General features: G+C 45.7%; 2 protein-coding genes across 6 annotated transcripts in view; one reads left to right on the forward strand and one right to left on the reverse strand.

The window, feature by feature from the left end:
* The window catches only part of DLGAP2 (DLG associated protein 2), a 399,875-nt gene extending 391,836 nt beyond the window's left edge, over positions 1-8,039 (reverse strand). For all 4 annotated transcript variants that reach the window (XM_083495509.1, XM_083495510.1, XM_083495502.1 and 1 more), the window contains exon 1: positions 7,665-8,039. In XM_083495509.1, coding sequence (XP_083351635.1) covers positions 7,665-7,682 — 18 coding nt within the window. In that variant the 5' untranslated portion in view covers positions 7,683-8,039. The remainder of the gene's footprint in view (positions 1-7,664) is intronic.
* Positions 8,040-8,295: 256 nt separating this feature from the next.
* Positions 8,296-24,987, forward strand: part of ERICH1 (glutamate rich 1) — a 59,214-nt gene continuing 42,522 nt past the window's right edge. The window contains exons 1-2 of one of the 2 annotated variants that reach the window (XM_083495714.1): positions 8,296-8,437; positions 20,282-20,440. In XM_083495714.1, coding sequence (XP_083351840.1) covers positions 8,413-8,437; positions 20,282-20,440 — 184 coding nt within the window. In that variant the 5' untranslated portion in view covers positions 8,296-8,412. The remainder of the gene's footprint in view (positions 8,438-20,281; positions 20,441-24,987) is intronic. The other variant, XM_083495715.1, reaches the window with a different exon arrangement.

Below are 24,987 nucleotides of genomic sequence, written 5' to 3' on the forward strand. Positions count from 1 at the left end.
TCATCCCTAGCTAACAGGACCAGTGAGGTAAGGGATGATGGGAATTGTAGTCCCAAAACATCTGGAGGGCCAAGTTTGGCCATGCCTGGACTACATGATAGCCAATTTAAATTATAACTTCAAGGACAATGCTATTTGACAAGGTGGAGTTAGAAATAGGGTCTAGTGGCCTCTGTTTCAACATGCCTGTTGAAATAAAATAAGTTCACTGTTGATCACCCGACAAGCTAGCAAGGTCTGTCCTGTTAATAAGATTGAATTGCAGCAGCTCATGTAGTTGGAAAAGCCCCCAATGACATATACTAAGATCAAAAAAGCCATTTCAGTATTCTACTGCCAACACCGTCTAGAGGATTATAAGAGTTGTAAAAGAAAATTGATTTTACTTGATGTAACTGCATTTTTAATTGTTCCTGGCTATTAAAAATAGGCGTACCATCAGTTTTATCCCTCACTTTAAATTTGCAAAATTTTTGCATTGATTCTTCAAGTTATGTAATTGTCCAATAAAGTTACCCAAATTTAAAGCTTTGTAAATGTAAAGTTTGTTTATCATTTTGTTATACACATAACACACACATCAATTGCCAAAAGAAAATATTCAAAGTGGAAAAGGAGGTGGGTGAGGACCATCGGCAAAACAGAAGGAATACCTTCTAGGTGAGTGGTCCTTATATGTCACATGTATACACAATTCCCTCCACGGGAAATAATGATAGACATTTCCCTACCAGGAGGGGTGAAAGATGATTTAATTGTTTTGATTATTGCAAATAGTGACAAAATTATTTGCCCCAATCTAAAGCTTTTACGTGGAAGTAAATCACATTGATTTCAGCCTAATTCATATGCTCACTAAATGTATTGGTGGTGAAAAAGGGTTTCTTCGAAATTTAAATAAAGCAAATTACGATGGTGATATGCATTTATTTAGCGGTTTAGAATATCCCTTGCATTTTCCACAAACTTAAAGGTAAAGCTAAAGGTAAAGGGATTCCTGACCATTAGGTCCAGTCGCGGACGACTCTGTGGTTGCGGTGCCCATCTCGTTTTATTGGCCGAGGGAGTGCACGGAAACGCCATTTACGTTCCCACCGGAGCGGTACCTATTTATCAACTTGAACTTTGACGTGCTTTCAAACTGCTAGGTTGGCAGGAGCTGGGACCGAGCAACGGGAGCTCACCCCACCACAGGGATTCAAACCGCTGACCTTCTGATCGGCAAGCCCTAGTCTCTGTGGTTTAACCCACAGTGCCACCTGCGTCCCTAGTAATTCTTAAAACCATCCTGGATGGTGGGTCAGTATTCTTATCTCACTACTGAAAGTCAGGTGGAGATACAGAGGTTTGTCTAAGTCACCAAGTGAGGTCACGGTTATGGTGAGATTTGAACTTGGGAACTGGGGCACAACGTCTACACACACACACACACACACAGAGAGAGAGAGAGAGAGAGAGAGAGAGAGAGAGAGAGAGAGAGAAGAGACAGGCCTTATAACCAAAGGTATACCCAAAGGTATACCCAAATATATATTATTTATTTGATGCCTGGGCTTCTTTAAGAACAAGGGCATGATAGCAAACCCCCCAAGTAATTAAACATCTTAAAACTTCTAAACTTCTAAAAAACATTTAGAAATAAGTATAACATGGTTGTAGGTTGGGAGAAAACTCAATTTAAAAGGCTTATTGAAAGCAGGTCCTCAGCAGGTGCTGAAAAGACAGAGGAGACTATGCATGTCATAATATTTAGCGGGAAGGAAATCCAAAAGGAATGTGCGCCGCAGTACTAAACGCCCGATTCCTGTATTGTGCAGAACACATCTTCTGATAAGATGGTATTGCTTGCAGAGCACAGTGATCAACTGGGTATGTAAGGGATGAGATGATCTTTCAGGTGTCCTGGTCCTTAAGAATGATCACATATGGGTCTTGAAATATGAAGGCATACTCCTTCACTTCCACCACCCTAATTAGTGTCCCTCACAACTTACACCAGGAGTGGGAGACTTTTGCAGACTTGAGGGCCACATGCAAGAGGCTAAAGTTGTCCAAGCAATTAATGCAAAGTCCAAGGTCGCACTTCAGCCAGCCAAAAGTATTCAAGAGATTTTTGATGGGTATGTCCTGGTAGAGAAGCCTTAGAGAATCACAGTCAGCTCCTGGGGCTGAGGTTCCTTACTTACATAGACAATACAGTGGTATCTCAGGTTAAGTACTTAATTCGTTCCGGAGGTCCGTACTTAACCTTAAACTGTTCTTAACCTGAAGCATCAGTTTAGCTAATGGGGCCTCCTGCTGCCGCCACGCCGCTAGAGCACGATTTCTGTTCTCATCCTGAAGCAAAGTTCTTAACCTGAAGCACTATTTCTGGGTTAGCAGAGTCTGTAACCTGAAGCGTCTGTAACCTGAAGTGTATGTAACCTGAGGTACCACTGTACAACAACTCAGATGGGGGTTCTCAAACTGCAGTAATCCATGTTACCTCACTTCACAAAAAGACATGTTGAGCTCCACAGATGTCAGTCCTAAGCTCACATACCATGAACTAAGTCACAGGCTGCATGAGAACTATACATTTAAGGCACATCCAAAGCATATTACCCCACCCCAAATAATTCTGGGCACTATTGTTTGTTAAGGGTTTCTGAGAATTGTAACCCTGTGAGGCGAAAACTACAGTGTCCAGAATTCACTAAGAGGAAGAATGTGCTTCGAATGTACTTTAAAGGTGTAGCGTGTAGACAACCACAGTGAACTTATTGGGACTTACTTCCAAATACAGTGGTACCTCAGTTTTCGAGCGTCTTGGAAGCCGAACATTTCGGAACCCGAACACCGAAAACCCAGAAGTAATTGCTTCTGTTTTCAAACGTGCCTTGTAAGTCAAAAGGCTTCCGCTGCGTTTGTTTCTTTTTTCTCCATTGACTTTGCCAACCACCCTTTGCACTTCGGTTGTCTAACATTTCGGAAGCCAAACCGTCTTCCGGAACAAATTACGTTTGACAACCGAGGTACCACCATAGAGTAGACTGTAAAGGAAAGCAGATTGCTCATTTATCAATGCTCACCCATTTCCGTGTTAGTGACCTCACTGCATTTTAAACTGGTAATGCGTACACAGCCATGGTTAGCATTGCACTGTAAAACTAATGCAAGCACTGATCATATGTATGCATACCTTTATGAGCTGAGCTTCTAGAAAGCAAAAGTAGTGCTAAGTAAATTAGTGCCAGAATTAGATCTTTGATAAATAACTGTATATGTCTCCAAATCACTACATAAGAGCTAGTTCAATGCTGAACAATGCATTGGAATAAATGAGTCATAAATCATGATATACTTGCAAACTCCAGCCTTAAAGACAGAGAAATCTGGAAGTCTTAAAATATTGCTGAATGTGAGTGGGAGACTTCTTTCCCAAGATGAATATTTAGTGCAATTCAAATGTCATTATAACATTTGTTACATATAGCAGCAGCTACAGGACTATTGAAAACACACCAGTTGTGATCTTTCCTGAACACAAGAGCTATACATTCACTTGCAATCCAATAGAAGATGGTTGTTCCCGTTGAAATTGCTATAGTCAGGAATTAACAGTTCACATGGGGAGTGAAACAGACAACTGCTGAGTGAAAAAAGTGAATTCTGTGGGACTTCTCAGTGAAAATGCAAAGTATTTGTCTGCACATCTATCATGCATGAAGTAACTAGGGCCCTGAACAATGAAGAACTAAGGTATTTCTTACAGTTTAGAATTCTATACCTGTAATGAGAATAATGTGAGAATCAGAGGTAGATAATGGAGAATGTCAGAAATGGGGTTACACACATTTAGTTCCATTTCTTCTATCTAGGTTACATTAACTCCATCTGTCTCAGAATGTGACTTATGGAGTCTACTGTACTTATGGAGGTGTTTGTGGTTAGTTGGGGAAGTCATAATAAAGCCAGGGAACATAGGCATGAAAATGGTTTTAAAAAAACAAGAAACACGAATATAAAACTGATGAAAATTGTAACGCCCCCTTAGTATGAAGTAGGCATTTCACAACTTGTGACCTATCAAGGTGAACACAACCCAGCTGCTATGTACGGTGGCCCACTAGGACCATGATTAACCTGCCAGTCTCAGGCAGGAAACAGGAAGCTGGTCAAACAATTGGCGTCTAGACCGTAATATATTAAAAGCATTCCATTCAAACCCAATTTAAACTCTGAACTTTGGAGTGTCACAATGCTATGAAAAACCATGAGTAGCCATCATAGTGAAGCTAAAACCTCACTGTTTCACAATAAAAAAAGGTCTGCACTCTCTCTTTCTATGAGCATTTTGAAATTTGAGGCGCAACCAATGCTTTGTTCATCAAGCCAATTTTGCCCAGTTTCGTATCTCTTAAGACTGAAAATGCTCCATGGTGTAGTATGCTACTCTGGGACTGTGAGTCACCAGAAATCACCAAAGGACAATTTCAGTGCTGCATCAGCAACACCCCCGACCCCATTAACAACTTCTTCCTGAACTGCCAGCACTCTTGGTTCTTCTAAACACGTGTATGTGATCCACTCAATCCCAAGAAGTCCTATATGGAAAAAAGTACTCCTCCAATAAGTAGTGTGAGAAAAGAGAGGCTCCTCATTGTTCTGACTCCTCCCCCCCCCCCCATGGAGAAAAGGGCGAAGAGGGCTGTCCCTGCTGGGAGAGCAAGATGTCTTATAACTTGCAGGCCAAGTTAGCCACGCCACTTTACTGCAAGTGATTTGATTCCCACGTGCGGGCAGAATCACAAGCGCTGGATTGTTTCTGTCTCCGAACTCCGTAAAGAAACCGACAACAAGCGAGAGTTTTTGGTCCTGCTCTTTCGCTTTGGGGGAAGAGCCGCGCAAAGTTCGCGGCGGGATTGCGAGCCTTGCTTTGCCAAGGATGGAGGCGCCGGGGCCTCACTTTCGCCATGAATCACAGACGTGCGCGCCGTGTGAACCCGCTTGCCTTGGCGCGGAGCTGCTTTCCGCACACAGGACGCAGCCGCCCGCGGAGGAATCAAAGGAACTCCTTGTCACCGAGAGACTCTTCCCCGCAGCTCGGCTACCGCAAAGCGTGAGGGTGGGTGGGTGGGGGACCAAGCGGCGCGGTTCTTGGGCAATGCCTAGGGGAAAGGACGCGCGTGGGATGGGCTCCTTGCCTTGGAGAGCGAGCCCGGGTTTGAAGGCTGCAAGCCGAGATGAAGGGATCTCCGTCTGGAAACCCTTCAAGCCCTGTCAAGGCTCTGACATCCCTCACCCCACTTCAAGCCCTCCTGAAAGATTCATGCTTGCTTGCATTGCTGAGGGAACAACAGGAGGAGGAGACGATGCATTTTGTGTGTAGAAAGATAGAGAGAGAGCAGTGGAGGAGGGAGGAGGCGGTTAATCGCACACACTCCCCCCCCCCCGCTCCACAATAGTTTGCCAGCTTTTTTCTGGCAAAGCAACCCTTCCAACGCCCTCCGAAATCAGCCTTAAAAAAGAGAGAGAGAGAGGAGTCGCCGGTTGCCTCTTCTGCCTGCGGGAGGTGAGGGTGCAATTTTGTCCGGGCGCCCCTGCTGCCTCAAGGCACCACGAATCTCGCTGACACACACGTGCATGTACGTGTGTCCCCATTGCCCTGGGTTTCTCACGGGGTAGCGCTCCTTTCGCTGAGCTTCAGCTTGGTGCCACCGAGCTGCACCGTTCTCAATTTGTAGTTAAGCGCGTCCAAAAAAATAAAAATAAAAAAGCACCCTGTCATGCCTTGCGAAGCACGGAGTTTCTCGAGTTCTTTCTTCTGCATTGAAGCTGGTCGGACAGACCCCTCCGCTTCTACAACCAGAGCCCCTCACCCAAGGAAGAGCGAGGCAATCGGAGAGAGCCCGGGCCAGCAGCAGCAGCAGCAGCAGAGGACGGCGCTCGGCGCTGCCCGGAGCAACGAGGCGCACAGCTTCTTCCAGCAAGGGCGCATTGGACCGCAGCAGCAGCCGGAGGAACACAGAGCGCGCGCGCCCGCGCACACGTCCCTCTCGGCCCGACACCTTCCTGGTGCGATCCCCGGTTTTGCGCTTGGGGGGCCAGAAGCAGCCTCACACAGGAACTCGACCTTCTCCGCGCCAGCACCCCCACCCCTCTTATTTATTTCCCCCTACTTCGTCCGGGGAGAAGAGAACACTCCGCAGATGCACAGGCACCTCGGTCCCAATAATTCCCCCTCCCTCGTTTATAACCACCACCCCACAAGCACCTCCACATCCTCTCCCAGCCCCCCCCCCCATTATTTTGGAGAGAGAGACACACACACACCCTAATCAGGGGCCCATAATGTCGCTTCAAGATCCTCATTTCCCCCCAATTAATCCTGGGTGGCGAGATACCTCATTTCCACCCTTCCAGGTACCTCTGCAAACCCCCCAGAAGTTACCCCCGCATCCTCCATCTGTCCCTCCTTTAAGAAACTCCACATACACCTTAGGAGCTTAAAAGCCCACCACGTTATTTCTTGGAGGTCACACATACACACACACACCCCGTGTACCCAGACTGTCACTGCAACACTAATCCCCCCCCCCAGAAGAAACGAATCAGTTTTGGGTGACGAGAGACACCCCCAACTCACAAAATGTTACACCAGCGTTTTCAGTCACTGTTAAGTCTGGTTGTGCTTGGAGGGGCCTCGCTTCCGACCCATCACCCAAGTTGCCTCAACAACCCCCCCCCCAAAAAAAAACCGTCCCTCGGCATTAATTTCGGGGCCTCTCTCCCCCCCCATTCAATATTACTTTCACTCCCCAAACCCTCGAACTGTCTTATTCCATTCATTCTCCTGCCCCACTGCTGCTGCTTCTTTTGTAGTTGCCCCCCAACAGCCCCCCCCCAAACGAAAGCTGCTCCTTCCACAACCACAGATGGGTTACACCAGAATATCCCTAAAATGTGCACCCCTCACCTCCCCCCCCAAAAAGCCGCTTGCAGGAATTGTGTCCACACAGCCCAGCAGCACTCCCGGGGCGACTCCCACCCCCCCGCATCCCCCCCAAAACCCCCAGGAATGGCTCTTTCCCCCCCCCAGACCCGAAATAACCGCAGCCCCCGCTAAAGCGACCGTCCCCGCTGCCGCCTCCTCCTCTCCCCCCCCCACCCCAAACCGGGAGAGGAGCAGCCCCCGCAGCAGCTGCGTCTCCAGCCCACGGCAACCCTCGCACGGCAGGCTGCCGCGTGGAGGGGAGAAAAGCGAGGCAAAGCCGGGGCAACATCTCTCTCCCCCCCCCCCCCGCCCCTCACTGAAACAACCCCAAGCGGACAGCACCGAGGGAATGCACGCCGAGCCAAAGCCCAGCGGCAGCGACGGCACAGCGCCGGTTCCTCTCACAGCTCCGCACTCCCCCCCCCCCCGCGTGACTCAATCCTCGCACCCCCCGCAGCTGGAACCCCACCAGCTGTTTCCCTCGCCTCCCGCTCCCACGGAGTTTGAAGCGCCGTCCGGGATGGTTGCCGGCTCGCTCGCGCCCTCAGCCCATTTTGGGTGCCCCCTTTCCCGCACCTTCACTTTTCCCATACCCCCCCGCCACCCCGTTTTCTCCCGGGACTCCACCATTACCTGCTCTCTCCCCCCCCCTCTGCGCGCCCCACCGCCCGACCCTCGACGCCCTTACCTTTTTCAGCGCTGACATTCTAGGGCGCTATTCGCTTAGCAGTGCGCGGGGTGCATGCTGGGCTCGGCGAGCCGGGCGGAGGAGAAGCCGGGGCAGCAGCGGGACGAGGTGGCCGAGAGATGTTGGCGGGAGAGAGGCGGCGGCGTGAGGTAGGACATTATATCTCCCGCGTTGGCTCTGGGCTTGTTCCCCTCAGGCACACAAACCCGCGCGCGCTAAAGTAGCTGCTGCTGCAGCGGCTTGCTTAATACTGTGCATTCCCCTTCCTTTCCCTCCCTTTCTCTCCCGCTGTCCATGCGGTGGTGCTGCTATTTGCTGCCGCTGCTTTAAGCGACTGGTGCGCTGAGCTTCGCTCGCCGCCGCCGCCGCTGTCCAAGCCGCCCTCGAGGCGGAATTCTCACGCTCCGCGCAGGCGCGCGCGCGCTCTCTCCCGCCCCTCCCAGAAGGCGCGGCATGGCTCCGTCCCAGGCGCGGGCGGGTCAGACGGAGCAGGGATGGGGCGGGGAGGAGGCTTGTTCCGCGATTCGAACGCCGGCTGCGTGGAGACCGCCCCGCTCCATGCGCCCCGGACCAATAGGGAGCCGGCTCCCCAGATGGTGGCCACGCCCCTCAGCCAAAGAAGGAGGAAGCCGGAGGGCGGGGACTGGTTGTTCAAGGAAGCGGAGCGCGCTGAGCAGCTGCTCCTTCTTGCAAGCAGGATAAGGAGAGCGCATTGCACGGGATTCTCCGCGCGCGCTGTCCGTGCAGGATGGCTCTCAGCAGGAGGACGGAAGGTGAGGGCCAGAGCACGGAAGGGGAAATGGCTGCATGTGCATGCAAGATGGGGAACAGGTTGTGGCCTCGGCTCCTAGGCAAGGGAGGTCTCTGGCTGGGTTATTGCTCCGAGGAGGGCGGTGGAGCCCTCGCCGTGTCTAGTTTAAGTGGGGCCACCTTTGGGTGCGATTCCAGGGGTGGGGGTGATGGTGGTTCGAGCTGCCGGCAGGCATGGGCTTCTAAAAGCTTGCCAGGGACTAAGGACGGTGGGGGGGGGTATTCCCAGGAAGTCTCCAAGAAGCGATAGTGCGCGCGAGTGAGAGAGAATTCAAGCGGCTTGCAGGGACTCCCAACCTGCGATCGGCTGGCAAAGGAAACCGGCCGGGGGCTGCGACGGCTGACAGGTGAAAACCCGGCTTCCGTGAAGTTGTGCGAAGCTCCTGGGATTCCCAGGCAGCCCCGAGGCCCACCACCCGCCCGTTTCTGTCTATGTTGGACTTGAGGAATTGGTTGGAAAATGGCTCGTGCAGATTAGATGCTGGTATCTTGTCGTTTAGTCGTGTCCGATTCTTTGTGACTTCATGGACCAGAGCACGCCAGGCACTCCTGTCTTCCACTGCCTCCCGCAGTTTGGTCAAACTCATGCTGGTAGCTTCGAGAACACTGTCAAACCATCTCGTCCTCTGTCGTCCCCTTCTCCTTGTGCCCTCCATCTTTCCCAACATCAGGGTCTTTTCCAGGGAGTCTTCTCTTCTCATGAGGTGGCCAAAGTACTGGAGCCTCAGCTTCAGGATCTGTCCTTCCAGTGAGCACTCAGGGCTGATTTCCTTCAGAATGGATAGGTTTCACCTTCTTGCAGTCCATGGGACTCTCAAGAGTCTCCTCCAGCACCCTAATTCAAAAGCATCAATTCTTCGGCGATCAGCCTTCTTTATGGTCCAGCTCTCACTTCCATACATCACTACTGGGAAAACCATAGCTTTAACACCTGTCAAACTAGCAAAAATGTTTAGGGCGAGTAGTAAAATCTGTTGGAAATGTAAAGAAAAGGATGGTGATTTTTACCACATGTGGTGGGCATGTGATAAAATGAAAGAGTTTTGGGAATTGATCTATAATGAATTTAAAAAGACGTTTAAATATACTTTCCCCCAAAAAGCCTGAAGAACTATTGCTAGGTTTGATAGGAGAGGATATTAAGAAGACGGACCAAAGATTATTTATGTATGCTACAACAGCTGCCAGAGTTTTGATAGCCCAAAAGTGGAAAACACAAAGAGATACCAACTGTAAAGGAGCAGCAGACAAAGTTGGTCGAGTACGTGGAATTAGTAAAACTGACACATAGGATTCGCAGTCAGGAAGAAACAAAGTACTAACATAAACGGAGTAAATTTATGGTCTATATACAGTGGTGCCCCGCAAGACGAATGCCTCGCAAGACGGAAAACTCGCTAGACGAAAGAGTTTTCCGTTTTGGAGGTGCTTCGCAAAGCGAATCTCCTATGGGCTTGCTTCGCAAGACGAAAATGTCTTGTGAGTTCCTGCGGGTTTTTTCCTTTCCCCCCTTTTTCTAAGCCGTTAAGCCACTTATCAGCTGATCCGATAAGCCGCTAATAGCGCTAATCTGCTAATCCGTCAATGGGCTTGCTTCGCAAGACGAAAAAACCGCTAGACGAAGAGAATCACAGAACGGATTCTTTTCGTCTTGCGAGGCACCACTGTAAGTGAGAACTGTAGAAATTTGAAGATGTTGGCAGGACTGAAAGAAATCTTATGTCATGGTTTAGTTTTTTATTAAGGAACTGTGAATTAAGGATTGGAATAAGAAAACCTGTGGAAGGGAAGGAGGGAAGTCAACGGCTCTACGGAGCATAAAGACAGATGTAAAAAGACTTGAAATATTTGTTTGTTGGTGTTGGTGTATTTGAAATGAAAACTTAATAAAAAGCATATTTTTTTAAAAAAAAGGAAAATGGCATGTGCAGTTGTTCGAGGGAAAGAACCTGAAAGAGTTCTGGGAAGCCTTGAAGGTGGAAGTTGAGTGCTGAGAAAATGCTGTGAGTTAGTGGTCTTGGATGGAAGTCACATAGAATTAAGTTGGAAGGGACCCTGAGTATCATCTAGTCCAGCTCCCTGCAGTGCAGGAATGTGCAGCCGGTGTCCCGTATGGGGAAGTCTGTCTGTTGTTTCCTCATTTTCCAAATAATGCATCAGATGTTTTCAGAGATTCGTAAAAGTACCTCTCAAAGCAGAGTTGGCATTCCAGCCACAGGTGGGAAGCACCTTGGCGTGAACCAGTGGCATAGCGTGGGTTGTCAGCACCCGGGGCAAGGCAAGTAATTTGCGCCCCCTAACCCGTGGATTTTAGCACTCGAGTCTCTTCCGCGCCCCCCCCCCAGATGTTGCGCCCGGTGCGGCCGGCCCACCCTGCACCCCCCACGCTACGCCACTGGCGTGAACTGGCCTGCATCACCTGGACATGGCAGCAAACCAGGATTCCATTAATAAAAGTCTGTTTACTAAACTGAGAGGACCGTTCCCAGAGTGCTTTTGTTCTAACTTCTAGACTCATAATATGGAAGTATATAAAGTGTTGCGGTGTGGGAAGACAACCTGTGGACAGCCTGGGGAGACTGGGAGCGCTCTAGATGTAATGGACTCGGGAGCACAAATTTGACAAAATTGGAGCATCAGTAATGCATATGGGGGCATTGCAGCATGAAGTGTAACCATTCTTCCCTGGTGGGCGTATTTATTTCCAGGCAGGTATGGGAGAGAAGCAAAACTCAGAGCATCATGTGAGTGCTTGGCCATTATGGTGTTTTGGTTGTCTGAACCATTGTGATTGCTAAGGATGGCCTACTTAGGGCCACACTATATATTATGTTAAATGTGCAGCATGCAACACCTAATGTCTTTTATTTACTCCTGGTATGCCCTGCAGAGGACCTTAAGGTCCATGAATAACCATAGTTTAGAGGTCCCGGGCCCTAAGCAAATCAGACTATCCTCCACCAGAGCCAGGGCCTTTTCAATGATGCTTCCGACCTGGTGGAATGCTCTGTCCCATGAGACTAGGGCCCTTCAGGATTTAACCTCCTTCTGCTGGGCCTGTAAGACAGAGCTATTCCGCCTGGCCTTTAATTTGAATTCAGCCTGATCTTTTATTTCCCTTCCCTTCTCTCCCCCTCCCCTTTTATGTAGATTACCCACTTTGAGACCCCATAGCTAATTCTCCTCGCGGGTCCAAGTAGGACTAATTCAGCCAGCTAGCCCTGGTGATTATCTAATGTTTATTGGATGGATTTCCCCCAAATTGACTTTTGAACTTTGAATTTTATTGTTATACATGCTTTTATACTGTATTTTCTATGTTGTATTACAATTAAGTGTTTTAAATTTGTTGTTAGCCACCCTGAGCCCAGTGTTCTGAACCAGGAAGGGCGGGATATAAATAAAGATTTATTATTATTGTTGTTATTATTATTATTATTATTCCCTATTTAATTGCAGGTACTGTACAGGTAGCAGACTGTTCTTTGGGATCATAGTATGAGGGGAAGGGAGATCTAACACACACACACACACACACACACACACACTACGATCCTGGTGCAAATACACACGTTTGTTTGAAAAAGATATATTTATTTTATTTATTTATTTATTTAAAATTTCATGCAGAACACAGCTGCTGCTACAACAACAACAATAATAACAACAGCAGCAAAAAAACAAAACAAACTCACTTCCATCATAAACAGAGTCCAGCTTCTATAAGGCATTGGGGGAGGTGGGAACATTGGTGCCAGTAGGATCTTTGGTCGTTGTTGAGCGTCATAGGGGGTTTTTTTGGGGGGGGTCATTAAACTCACAGCTGAGGGCACTAAGGTTGAAATTCCCTTCCCCTCATACTGCAGTTCCAGAGAACAAAAGTCATCCTCCCATACCTGTAATTAAATAAGCGAGGGAAGAACCCACACACATAATTGCATGCTGTGCATTTAGAATAATGTGTGGCTTGGATCAGGATCTGCGTTTTAAAGCAAGGCTGGGGAAGTTTCTCCCAATTGTGTGGAGATGAAGCTCAGAAGAAAAATGGGAACATTACACAATGGGAGATCAAAGATCTCATGGTGGCGTTACAAATGGATGAAACTCAATGGTTAATCATAGCTGGAGTAGACACAGTGAAATCAATAGACTGGACATGAGTAGGACTTAGGTGGCTATTGCCCATAGCTTTTTGGCGGGGAGGGGAGATACATTTTGGCTACACAGAAGTGTGTGCTTGTTATGGCTGTGTGCAAAAGAAGTTGTTTGTAGAGTAATGTATATATCTGAAATTATTATCCTTTGTAGGCAATGAAAATAAGCCAGTTCTGGTAGATTACAAGGCTAGGTTTCCTGCAGTGTCCAAGTACTTCCATATCAACACATCCCATCACACATGGGGCAGTCCTAACCTATCCTTCATTGTGTCTTTCTGACAGTCACATTCTCTCCCAGGCCACCACTGCGGCAGTCCATTATCCCACCCCAAGTGAGCTGGGTGGTGCGGAAGACTGACCTGACTATAGGGTCTCCTTTCAATGGTGCACCAGTAAAATAAAAAAGAAAATGCAGACCAGGCCCCAGATGAACCCCACCCAGGCTTGCCCAAATCCTCTGCCTGCTTTCAGTATCCAGAATTGAAAGGAGAATGGGCTGTCTTGACTCCTTAGCAGCTGCCAGCATCTCTGCCACAAATGCTTCTGACCCCAATATAGTATAGCTGCACTGTGCGTAAGGCTCAGAGGTACTTGGGTAAGAAAAAAGATGACAGCCTGTTGGACTGAGGCTTTCCTTTTTAGCACTGGTCTTACATTTGAGTTTATATATATTTAAAATGAAAATACTGGCGTGTGGACCTTGACAGTTGCCCACCTATGCCAGGGGCTAATTCCAGGCCTGGTTTGAAGTATCTCTCTTTAAAAATAAAAATAATCATTTTTTATTAAAAGTTTTTGACGTAAAATACAATAAAAGCCAAACTAACCTAGAGAAAAATAAGGGGGGGGTGGAGAGCAAGAATAAGAAAAGGAAGAAAATGAAGAAGAAGAGAGAGAAAAGAACAGAACGTAAATATAATGCCCTCTGTCACAATTATGTCTTAAGCTTTAACACACACACACACACACACACACACACACACACACACAGTGAACCCTTCCATCAATCGCCTGGCAGCTTCCTCCAGCCTCCCACCCTGGAAGATTCCCTCTCCCTTGTCCCTCAGACATCACCTTTCTGTGTATAAAAGGTAAAGGGCAGCATGACTAAGCTGCTTCTGGTGAACCAGAGCAGCGCACGGAAACGCCGTTTACCTTCCCGCTGGAGTGGTACCTATTTATCTACTTGCACTTTCACGTGCTTTCGAACTGCTAGGTGGGCAGGAGCAGGGACCGAGCAATGGGAGCTCACCCCTGTGTATAAATCTTCATTAATCAAAAAAGCTGAACTGTTTGAAGTCTGTCTCAAGTCTTTCCAGAAATTGAAGTGCAATGGGTTACTGCTCCAAGAGTTGCCTTTTCTGATCTTCAGAGAGCACTCTTACTGTGGCTCCAGTGAGAAAGGAACTGAAGTCATAATCTCCCAGAGATGCTTGGAGGGTGAGAGAGTAATAGCTGATTATGCCGACGTAACACTTTCTGAACAGGAGCATAAATATCCCGCAGCGCACACATGAAATCATTGGTTGTAGTAAGTTTTTCTCCTGTTTACTTGCCAGAATATTTACCCTGTGGACAGCTCATAAGTCATTTAAATATGGCCGCATATCTCTCCTGGTGACTTGAAGCAATCTAGGTGGTTGGAATGCTTGGGACAACTCTTATTTCAAGATTACTTATGCACAGGCCAGAAAAGCGGCATAGGAATCGTGTTATATATAGTCCTGAGCCACTCGAAGAGGAGACTTCAACAGTAGGAGCTACAGAATGTGACTGTTGTAACTTTAGCTTCTCTGGAAGAAGTGGGGTGGGGAGCTGATGTACAGCCAGAATGCGCTGAGATTAAGAAGCATAGCAAGAATGAGCCCTGCAGGTTGGACAAAATGAAGATGTTAATTCTAGTGCATCGCAAAATGATTAAGGATGGGAAAGCAGATGTTGAGCTTCAGTCTGCCAGAAGAATCCAGGTAGGCTGCAAGGTTATGCATCAGTATGTACTGGCTCCTGGGTCCGCTTCAACTTTTCCACTGAAATTGGTGGAACAAGGCTAAAGTGCATGTTGCGTTGGAGATTAATGATTCGTATTTCTTAGTGTCTTTTCTTTCAGAAATGCAGCTGGCAAATTGGCTTCTGATGGCAGACAGGGGATTAAGCCTTCTATCCCTACACAATTTTCCTGGTCAAAATCGGCCTTCTCAGCTGCTGTTTGCCCCACGAGGAGAATAAATACTGGCGCCTGCTGTTGGTCTCCTTTTGCCATTGCTCCTTTTCTGCCTCCAGTGTTGCTTTCCATATTTTGCACAGCCTTCAAACCTGTCTTGCAGTCAACAGCACTATTCCTCCTCCTCATCATCACTTTTTTCCAAATCCTTTTCTTTGCAGAACCTTCCTGTATCTTGATTGCTTTCAATTAAATTACATCCTTGATGCTGCATATTGTCAAAGTGCCGGAATCGTTGTCTTGTTCTCACTCCCTGCTGTCCCTTTATCTGAAAAAAGATTCCAGTGACTTTTGTGTCTGTAAGAGAAGAAAGGTTGATACTTGTTTTCCTAGCCCGGCTTTTCCTTTAAGCACCATGTAATTTTGTAGAGGGACACGGGTGGCACTGTGGGTTAAACCACAGAGCCTAGGGCTTGCCGACCAGAAGGTTGGTGGTTCGAATCCCTGCGACGGGGTGAGCTCCTGTTGCTCGGTCCCTGCTCCTGCCAACCTAGCAGTTCAAAAGCACATCAAAGTGCAAGTAGATAAATAGGTACTTCTCCAGCGGGAAGGTAAACGGCGTTTCCGTGCGCTGCTCTGGTATGCCAGAAGCGGTTTAGTCATGCTGGCCACATGACCCGGAAGCTGTACGCCGGTTCCCTCAGCCAATAAAGCGAGATGAGAGCCGCAACCCCAGAGTCGTCTGCAACTGGACCTAATGGTTAGGAGTCCCTTTACCTTTACATAATTTTTGTAGAGCACTGTTGATGTTGCTTTCTTCTTGCATATGAATAGGCAGTGGACAAATATTTGAGTGATGCTTACAGGAAGTTCAGTACTAATACTTGTATGTCTCATGTAGAAGCACTTTGGGGGAGGAAACCTTGTCCTGCATAATAGTAAATAAGCTATCCTATCTTGCGTTGCAGCTCCTATAATTTATGTGGTTGCACATCTTGCTCAATAAGTGTAAGAACTTTATTAATGCTGGGAAAACCTTTACTTTGGAGATTAGATGTTGACACAACTTGGTTTTTTTGAGATCTAGAGTTTTTGAGGTCTAGAGTCTTGCATAGCCTGTTGCCCTGTTGATGTGTCCTTCCTTCTTCCTTACAATATTGCTGCTTCTTACCAGGGGCCTCCCCCCCACCCCATTGTAGAGACTGCCTTGTAGAACTTGCATTTCCATCCTTGTAAAAACAAAACCCAAGCCTGCTGTTTCGTGTGCGTTGTTCCTTGCCCAAATGGCTCCCTTTCTTTCCCCTTGCAAAATGCTTGTTGCCCTCACCAGGGCACCACTGTTGCTCATACATCGGGTACGTTGTGCGTTGGCGAGGCATTGTTCCCAGGGAAAGGCCTTGAACCTTTGCCTAGGGGAGACGTTGGCACTATATGCAGGCTTCCTCCTTTCCATTGCCTATGGAGTTGGCGGACTGTGAATAGAACGGCAAGCCTTGTCTCTGCGTCTTGACCTGGCATAAGAGTGGCTTTCTGTGGGTTGCTGCTGCTACTTGGGGTTCAAACTTCTCTGTGTGAGGGGAGCCCTGCAGTTTCTGGCTTTATAAGTTTGGCTGCCTCCTTATCCAACTGGGACCTTGCTTGCGTGTTGCTTGGGTGAATGGTAGGGTGATGTCATTGCAGTGTTCCTGCTGTCAGCTGCATGCTGATTAGCACATTTGGTGTATGGTTTGTATGGGTTATTAGCATAAGACATAGAAATGATGGTGTAGTTGCCAGGGGTGCAGTAACTTGTGGTGTGACTTGTTTTCACAGCTATTGTTTTGCATTCTAGATTGCTGCTGAGAGTCCATAGGATTGCAACTAAAAGTACATTCAGATGCGGGGAATGCTGCATTAGTTTTCCTGTTTATAATGTTTCCCCAGTTTCTAAGGTCCCTTTTATATACTGCATTACCAGCTGCATTAGGGAACTGCAGCTTTTTCATCGGCACCCCACCATGTCATGCTAAATTGCATCCGCATCACTCCTAGATGTGCTGTGACACAACAGCAGGCATGTCATCCCCGTTGTTGTTGTTGTTCTTTTACTAATGAACAATTCCGTTTCCCCCATGATTCACTCATGAAAACAGAACTTTATTGCTCTAAATTTCATCATGGGAGTGACTTGGGAAGTGCGGGGGGGGGGGGGGATGATCAATGAAAACCAAGGGAAAATTACAGCATAAAACTCCTGTGAATTTGTGGGTTAATGGATTTTTACTGGAAGCATATAGCACACAAATGAGTGCTAAACTTCCATTAGATTCCACAAGATTTCCAAAAGTGGATTTTTTACCTTGTATGCTATAATGTTATTGTTTTAGATAAATAAATTGTTTAAATTGTTATTAAGGAAATGATTATTTTTCTCTTTCCAATAAAGTACAGCAGAAAACGTTATCAATGCTGTCTTAATCCGGCCTACATTACACTGATGTTGGCCATGACGCAGTCTGTAAGAGTAGCCTTCAGGTGCTTCAATGTAAAAAGTCCAGAATTCCTCAGCAGTTTTTAATTTCCATAGTACAATACTTCTGCTGACCTTCCAAAGAAAATGGGCGCGTTCTCTCTCATTTGCCCATCTTGCTTTTAATATGGAGAAGTCTCTGCCCCATTTATTTTTATTTTACAAAATTCCAATTTGAGAAAGGTTGCAGTGGCGTTCATCAGGATATCAGTTCAGAGAATGCAAGCTGACTTGAGTTTCCAATTGAAATGTAATCTTCTCTCCTTTCAACCCTGCGTGTCCCAGGGAAGGTGTAACTATGTGTTCAGAATGGCCAAGTCTGCTTTCATTGTTGGCATTTTGCTCCTTTCCATGCTTGCAAATGCATACCCAGAGTGTATGCATTTCTAGCTCCTCCTGGCAGTGTGCTGAAGAATAATACACCGCTGAAAAGCAGGCTGTGGGGGGGTTCCTTGCTTCTCATCATATGACATCTGATTCTGAAGCTGCCCTTTGGGGTGTGGGGGTGTTAGCGGTGATAGCTTTTCCATGGTCATTAAAAGCCCATTTACAGTGGTGCCCTGCAAGACGAATGCCTCGCAAGACGGAAAACTCACTAGACGAAAGAGTTTTCCGTTTTGGAGGTGCTTCGCAAAACGAATCTCCTATGGGCTTGCTTCGCAAGACGAAAAAACCGCTAGATGAAGAGAATCACAGAATGGATTATTTTCGTCTTGAGAGGCACCACTGTATTTCTTTGCCGTCTGATTTGATTAATGCAATGAACATTTGCAAGCTATCAAGTGGTTTGATACTCGGGTCACAACTCTGCACAAGCAGTCGTAAGTGTATGCGTTGGTGAAAATGGGTTTCCTTGACTCTGCAAGAGTGCCCATGAAACACAGGCACAACTGATCCCATAAAAACGGTTCTAATAGGGAATCTCCAAATGAAGCAATTTTCATTTCCACCTTGTGGTTCCCTGCTGCAGCCTCCAGACATGAGATAGTATGCCAACTTCATAGCTTGTAAGAGAAGTAACTGAAGATCAGTTGTCAACAGGGTGGATAAAAATCAATGATAAAAAAATGGATTTTTAAAAATTTAAATCAGATTTTTTTGATTTAAATTGGGTTTTTTAAAATAAAATGCTTTTGGAGGAAAAATCTTTCTAAAGATAGTTTTCCATTTAAGTTACATTATAGTCCAAAGGCTATCCATCAGGAAATAAGGATTTGTTTTAAGTTTTTCATGTGTGCTAAACTCAGTCTGAGTTCTTTTTTTAAAAAAAAAAAAATTGTTTAACCACACCAGTTAACAAACATGGATACATATGCTATAATGTTATTGTTTTAGTTAAACAAATTGTTTAAATTGTTATTAAGGAAATGATTATTTTTCTCCTTCCAAAAAAGTACAGTAGAAAAGTTGTCCAAATATAATTTGTTAATCCTCACAATAATTTCATAATGATCGGTCTATGTATATCTAATAGTATAACCAAATCCGTAATTTTTGATATAACTGTAAAAAAACTACTTTGAAAATTTATTATTCCAAAAATGAAACTTTCATCTGGTTGTAAATATTAAGATTATACCAGCAAGAATGAGTCTTTCTGTAAAAAAAAATGATTTAAATCAAGTCTTACTGACTAGTGATTTAAATTGTTACTTAAATTGTTTTGATTTAAATCAAATCCACCCTGGTTGTCAACAATGATTTTGCATACATTTTATGTAAACGTAGATGTGCCACTATTTCACCTTGCTATTAGATCGCAAAGGAGTTTGGAAGGTAAACACTGCTTTTCCTGTAACCACCGAAACTAATTTCTTTCAATGTTTCCCCTTTCTAACAACATAAATTGGATCTTCTTTACATTGTTTCTTGTAAGTGTAAAATTGTTATGCTTTGATAGTTGTTGAGAACCAAGAGTCTAGTGAATATGCACTGGACAGATTTAGACTCTGATTCTGTTATGTTGCCTCCTACCTTTTTATTAAACATTGGATTTCAGCTGGGATGAACTTCAAGCCGCAAATGATCATACGTTGACATTTAATCAAACCAAAATGACCCACAAAGGCAAATCAAATAGGATTTAGCACAAATAGGATTTAGTACTAAGTGCGCAGGAATTTTGCAGGAACATCTCTACTTTAATAATAATAATAATAATAATAATAATAATAATAATAAATAATAAATAATAAATAATAATAATAAATAATAAATTTATTATTTATCCCCCACCCATCTGGCTGGGTTTCCCCAGCCACTCTGGGCAGCTTCCAACAAAATATTAAAATACAATAACCTGCATTTAGGTTGAAACAAAAACTGAGTTGTAGTGACTTTAAAAAAAATAAATCCTGAAGGACACCTGGAACTTTGTGAGCAACACGTATGTAGACTCCAATCATGGGATGAGCTAAGTGCTACCATGGTTGGAGGTAGTTGCTCAGTGGCTTTCTATTTCCATACTTCAGGGCTGTTTTTTTTAATAAAATAAAATAAGGTAAAGTCCAGCCGAAATCAATGAAGCACTTTAAATGAGCAGAGCACGAACTATTTATTGAGCACTGTAAAGGTCATCCCTAAATTTTCTCCCTAGCCAGAGCTTCTTGAATAGAGAGTGGAAAGAAGCAAGCAGATGTGGCTTCATTCTTCACTTAGTCTGCAATTTAATGCACTTATGTAATTGCTTCTTGTGAAAATGGAAAAGCAGGGGTCTAATTTTCTCCATATGCGTTCTGCACTTCCTACGATCATGTCATATTGTTTGGGAACAGATTCCAGTGATAGCTTCGGCTGGAGCATCGGGCAGCTGCGCTCCAATTTCACCTCAAAGCGTAACCTCAATTTTTGCCATGCTATCTCCCCACCCCCATTATTAATTTTTATTGGAGTTTGTGACATGGTTGTAGTGCAAGAAGTTCAGGCCTTCTATCTGAAATACCAACTGTAATGGATAAACTTTATTTCTTATTTCTTTTAGTTTTCAGAAAGAAGGTATTGGAGAGGCTTTTTCCTACTCCTGTTCCATCTGGTGTGGTTTCTTCAAGTGCAGAGAGCGGCACTGCTCCCAGAAGTCCAGTTTCGGAGCAAGGAGGTCCTGAGAGTACCACAATTTTGCAGCGACACTCCAGTGTACCAGGTATAATATAGCTTGCAGATCGGGAGAACCTGTGAACTTAACATTGGGAAATCTGTTGGACAACTGTCCAACAGGGAGGTGTTGCACAAAGTGAAATAAAATGATGTGTATTGTACTTAGTTGCATAACAACAACAACATATTATTATTTTTATTTATTTATACCCTGCCCATCTGGTTGGGTTTCCCCAGCCACTCAGGGCAGTTTCCAACAAAATATTAAGAATATTATAAAACATCAAACATTAACAACTTCCCTAAACAGGGCTGCCTTCAGATGTTTTCTAAAGCTCAGGTAGTTGCTTATTTCCTTGACATCTGATGGGAGGGCGTTCCACAGGGCGGGCGCCACTACCGAGAAGGCCCTCTGCATCCTTGCAATAAAGAGACGCCGCTACAAAGGCCATTTCCTTTCAGAGGAGTTACAAGGAAAGCGTTAACAGGTACATACACTGTTCAGAAAGATGGAAGTGTATTGGCCTGGGTTAAAGTAACCTGGCATGTTAGCGGAAGCTAGCAGAATGGGTTTTTCCCCGCCTCCCACTGCAACCCACCCCCTTCCCAAATCTGCTCTGGAGGGCCAGGAGAACCCCCCAGAACAGTTTGTGGTAGAGAGGAGAGGGAAGAGCCTTTCATCTGGCCAGCTGAAATGTTTGTGCTGTTGGGAAGGATCAGAAGAGAACCAGTGTGGCATAATGGTTGGAGTGTTAGACTAGGACTTGGGAGAGCAAGATTAGAATCCCCACTTGGCCGTAAAGCTCACCGGGTGTCCTTGGACCAGTCACCATCTCTTAGCCTAATCTACTTCATAGGGTTGTTTTGGGGATGAAATGGGTAGGAGGAGAACCACATACATCACCTTGAGATGGAAGATAAAAGGTGGTATATAAAGGTAAAGGGACCCCTGATCATTAGGTCCAGTCGTGGCCGACTCTGGGGTTGTGGCGCTCATCTCGCTTTATTGGTTGAGGGAGCTGGCGTACAGCTTCCAGGTCATGTGGTCAGCATGCCTAAGCCGCTTCTGGCGAACCAGAGCAGCGCACGGAAACGCCGTTTACCTTCCCGCCGGAGCGGTACCTATTTATCTACTTACACTTTGACGTGCTTTCAAACTGCTAGGTGGGCAGGAGCAGGGACCGAGCAACGGGAGCTAACCCCGTCGCGGGGATTCGAACTGCTGACCTTCTAATCGGCATGTCCTAGGCTCTGTGGTTTAACCCACAGCGCCACCCCCGTCCCTGGTATATAAAGGTAATATAAAAAAATATAATTGAATTCCTCCCTAAGTCTTAAAAGTTCAACCACAATCTGCCTAATTGCAAAACAAATGTCACCTTTGATGACTTGTCACAGTCTCAAAGTGCTGGTAAAGAGCCACTGAGGAATTGCTCTCTCTAGAATTCAGCTAAGAAAAACTGGCACATGAATGTTGATTTCACATCCAGGTTGGCCATTCTCCGAGCACAGCTGCTTCTTGGAGTATAGGCTACACTCCATGGTATGGCCCATGAACTGCTGGAAGCATTGTGTCAAATTTGTTTGATGTTTCAAGGTTTTCAGGTTGTAACCCTTGGGTGTTAACCATAGTTCAGTGTTCCAGGAATAATCTCACAGATGATCAAACTGATCGTGGACTGTTGTCCCAAAGCTTGGTTTGTTTGCCATATGCTCTTTCCTTCTGCCTTGTTATCATGATAAGCATCTTGTTAGTTAGATTAGCCTCAACCAGAGCCAGGGCCTTCTCAACACTGGCTCCGGCCTGGTGGAACGCTCTGTCTCATGAGACCAGGGCCCTGCGGGATCTGATTTCTTTCCGCAGGGCCTGTAAGACAGAGTTGTTCCACCTGGCCTTTGGCTTAGAATCAGTTTGATTCCCTCCACCTCTTCCTTTTTCCTTTTTCCTCCTGTGAAGAGGCTGCATCCTAATGTTTTAATGTTGTATTTTAATCTTGTTTTTTAAATAGTATTTTAATCAACTTGTTTTTATTATTGGTTGTTAGCTGCCCTGAGCCCGGTCTTGGCTGGGGAGGGCAGGGTATAAATAAAATTTATTATTGCTGCTGTTGTTGTTGTTATTATTATTATCTGAGGTGGAGTCATACAGACCATGTTTAAGCAAGGCTGTCGGGTTCAGACATAAAGCAAAAACATAATTTAAAAAGCCACTACTAGTAATCCAACAGCAAATGAAGGGTTCACATCATGGTTGCTGCTGGAAAATAAACCATAGTTGGCCTTCTAGGCTGAGATCAGGCATTACTCCAAACCTGACTCTGGCTAAACACAACATAGCTTAATATTACATGTGAGCTAAGCCAATGTGGTAGTCATTGGTACAACCATTTGAACTCATTAACACAAGCCATTCAAATGTGTATTTTAAATACAGTGATATTTTACATATACATACTTTCTGTTCACTAACCCTTCCCAAGGAGATGAAACCACAGGATTCATGTGCTTACTAAGCATCTCCAATATCTAAGAATGTAGTTTTTAATAAAGAGAGAACATGCTTCCTATTCTCTCTAATTGCATTCTTGGTGAACTCTTTATGAAACAGAATACCGTTTAGTGGCTTTTTACTTAACACTTTATTAGAGTTGTACATCAAGTAAACTGAACGTAGACACCCCTGAGTTCAATGGGTTGCACCACATTTAACCCCTTGACTCATCCAGTGCAGAGTTAAATTTCCGATTAACTTAGTTTGAGCTAAATTTTTAGCTTTAATGTGGACTCGTGATCCATGTTAATGTTGCAGTAGCTTAGCATGAATTCTGTTCGTATTTCCAAAAGCTCATGGCAGAAGATGCACATTTGGATAGGAGGATGTTGGTCTTGACTGAAAAGGTCCTAGCAACATCCTCTTAGAAGCTTGGGAAAGAGGGTACTTTAAAGCACTTAAAAATAAATAAATAAACCCATGCAAAGCAAGACATGCAAACCCCCAAATTAACAATCTCAGAAAATTAGAATATTAAATGAAATCAGCAAAACAAGGACTGCAAATAGATTCTCTATGGGGTTCAGGTCAGGCGAGTTTGCCGGCCAACCAGTCAGCATCCCCATAAAGCTCGTCTGCGGAAGGAAATATGAAGTGCTCCAAAATCTCCTGGTAGACGGCTGCGTTGACCCTGGACTTAATGAAGCACAGTGGACCAACACCAGCTGATGACATGGCTCCCCAAATCTCTTTTCTGATGAGAGCAGCTTTTGCATCCCATTTGGAAACCAAGGACCCAGAGTCTGGAGGAAGAATGGGGAGGCACACAATGCCTGATGCTTGAAGTCCAGTGTGAAGTTTCCACAGTCTGTGTTGATTTGGGTAGCCATGTCATCAGCTGCTGTTGGTCCACTGTGCTTTATGGGGATACTGACTTCATTTTCCAGTAGGACTTTGGCACCTGCCCACACTGCCAAAAGTACCAAAACCTAGTTCAATGCCTATGGGATTACCGTATTTTTTACAACATAGGACGCACTTTTCCCCCTCCAAAAATGAAGGGGAAATGTGTGTGGGTCCTATGGGGCGAATGCAGGCATTCGCTGAAGCCTGGAGAGAGAGAGGGGTCGGTGCGTACCAACCCCTCTCGCTCTCCGGGCTTCGCGCATATCTCTGCAAGCCGTGGGAGCCCACGCCGGGCTCCCGTGGCTTGCGGAGAGTTGCCTGTATGCCGAAGGCTGGGCGCGCTGAGCTCAGCGCGCCCAGACTTCGTGCGGCTCTCCGCAAGGCGCAGGAGCCCTGTGCTGGGCTCCCGCGGCTTGCGGAGAGTTGCCTGTTCTGGGGGCTGGGGTCGGGGGAAGCTCGGGCTTCCCCCGCCCCAGCCCCGCGCTGGGGGGGGATAAATTTTTCCCCTTTATTCCCCCCCCCCCAAAAAAACTAGGTGTGCCTTATGGGTCGGTGCGTCCTATAGGGCGAAAAATACGGTACTTTGATTGATTGGCCAGCAAACTCGCCTGACCTGAACCCCATAGAGAATCTATGGGGCATTGCTAAGAAAAAGATGAGAGACATGAGACCAAGCAATGCAGAAGAGCTGAAGGATGCTATTGAAGCTTCCTGGTCTTCCATAACACCTCAGCAGTGCCACAGGCTGATAGCATCCATGCCATGCTGCATTGAGGCAGCAATTGATGCAAAATGGGCCCAAACCAAGTACTGAATACATATGTGTGCTTCTACTTCTTCAAGGTCCAATATTTCTCTATTTGCATCCTTGTTTTGCTGATTTCATTTAATATTCTAATTTTCTGAGATTGTTAATTTGGAGTTTTCATCAGCTGTACGCCATGATCATCACAATTATAACAAATAAAGGCTTGACATATCTTGCTTTGCATGTCATGAGTCTATCTCATATATTAGTTTCACCTTTTAAGTTGAATTACTGAAATAAATGAACTTTTTCACAATATTCTAATTTTTTGAGTTTCACCTGTACATTTAACAATTGTAGGGAAGAATTCAGTCAGCAAAGTAGGGAAGCTTTTGATTCCAACCCCCCCCCCATGTCAACTGATTCTCCCCTGCAAATGGTCTCTGCT

This window comes from Podarcis liolepis (assembly GCF_965112155.1).
Source record: "Podarcis liolepis genome assembly, chromosome: 3".
NCBI classification, from domain to species: domain Eukaryota; kingdom Metazoa; phylum Chordata; class Lepidosauria; order Squamata; family Lacertidae; genus Podarcis; species Podarcis liolepis.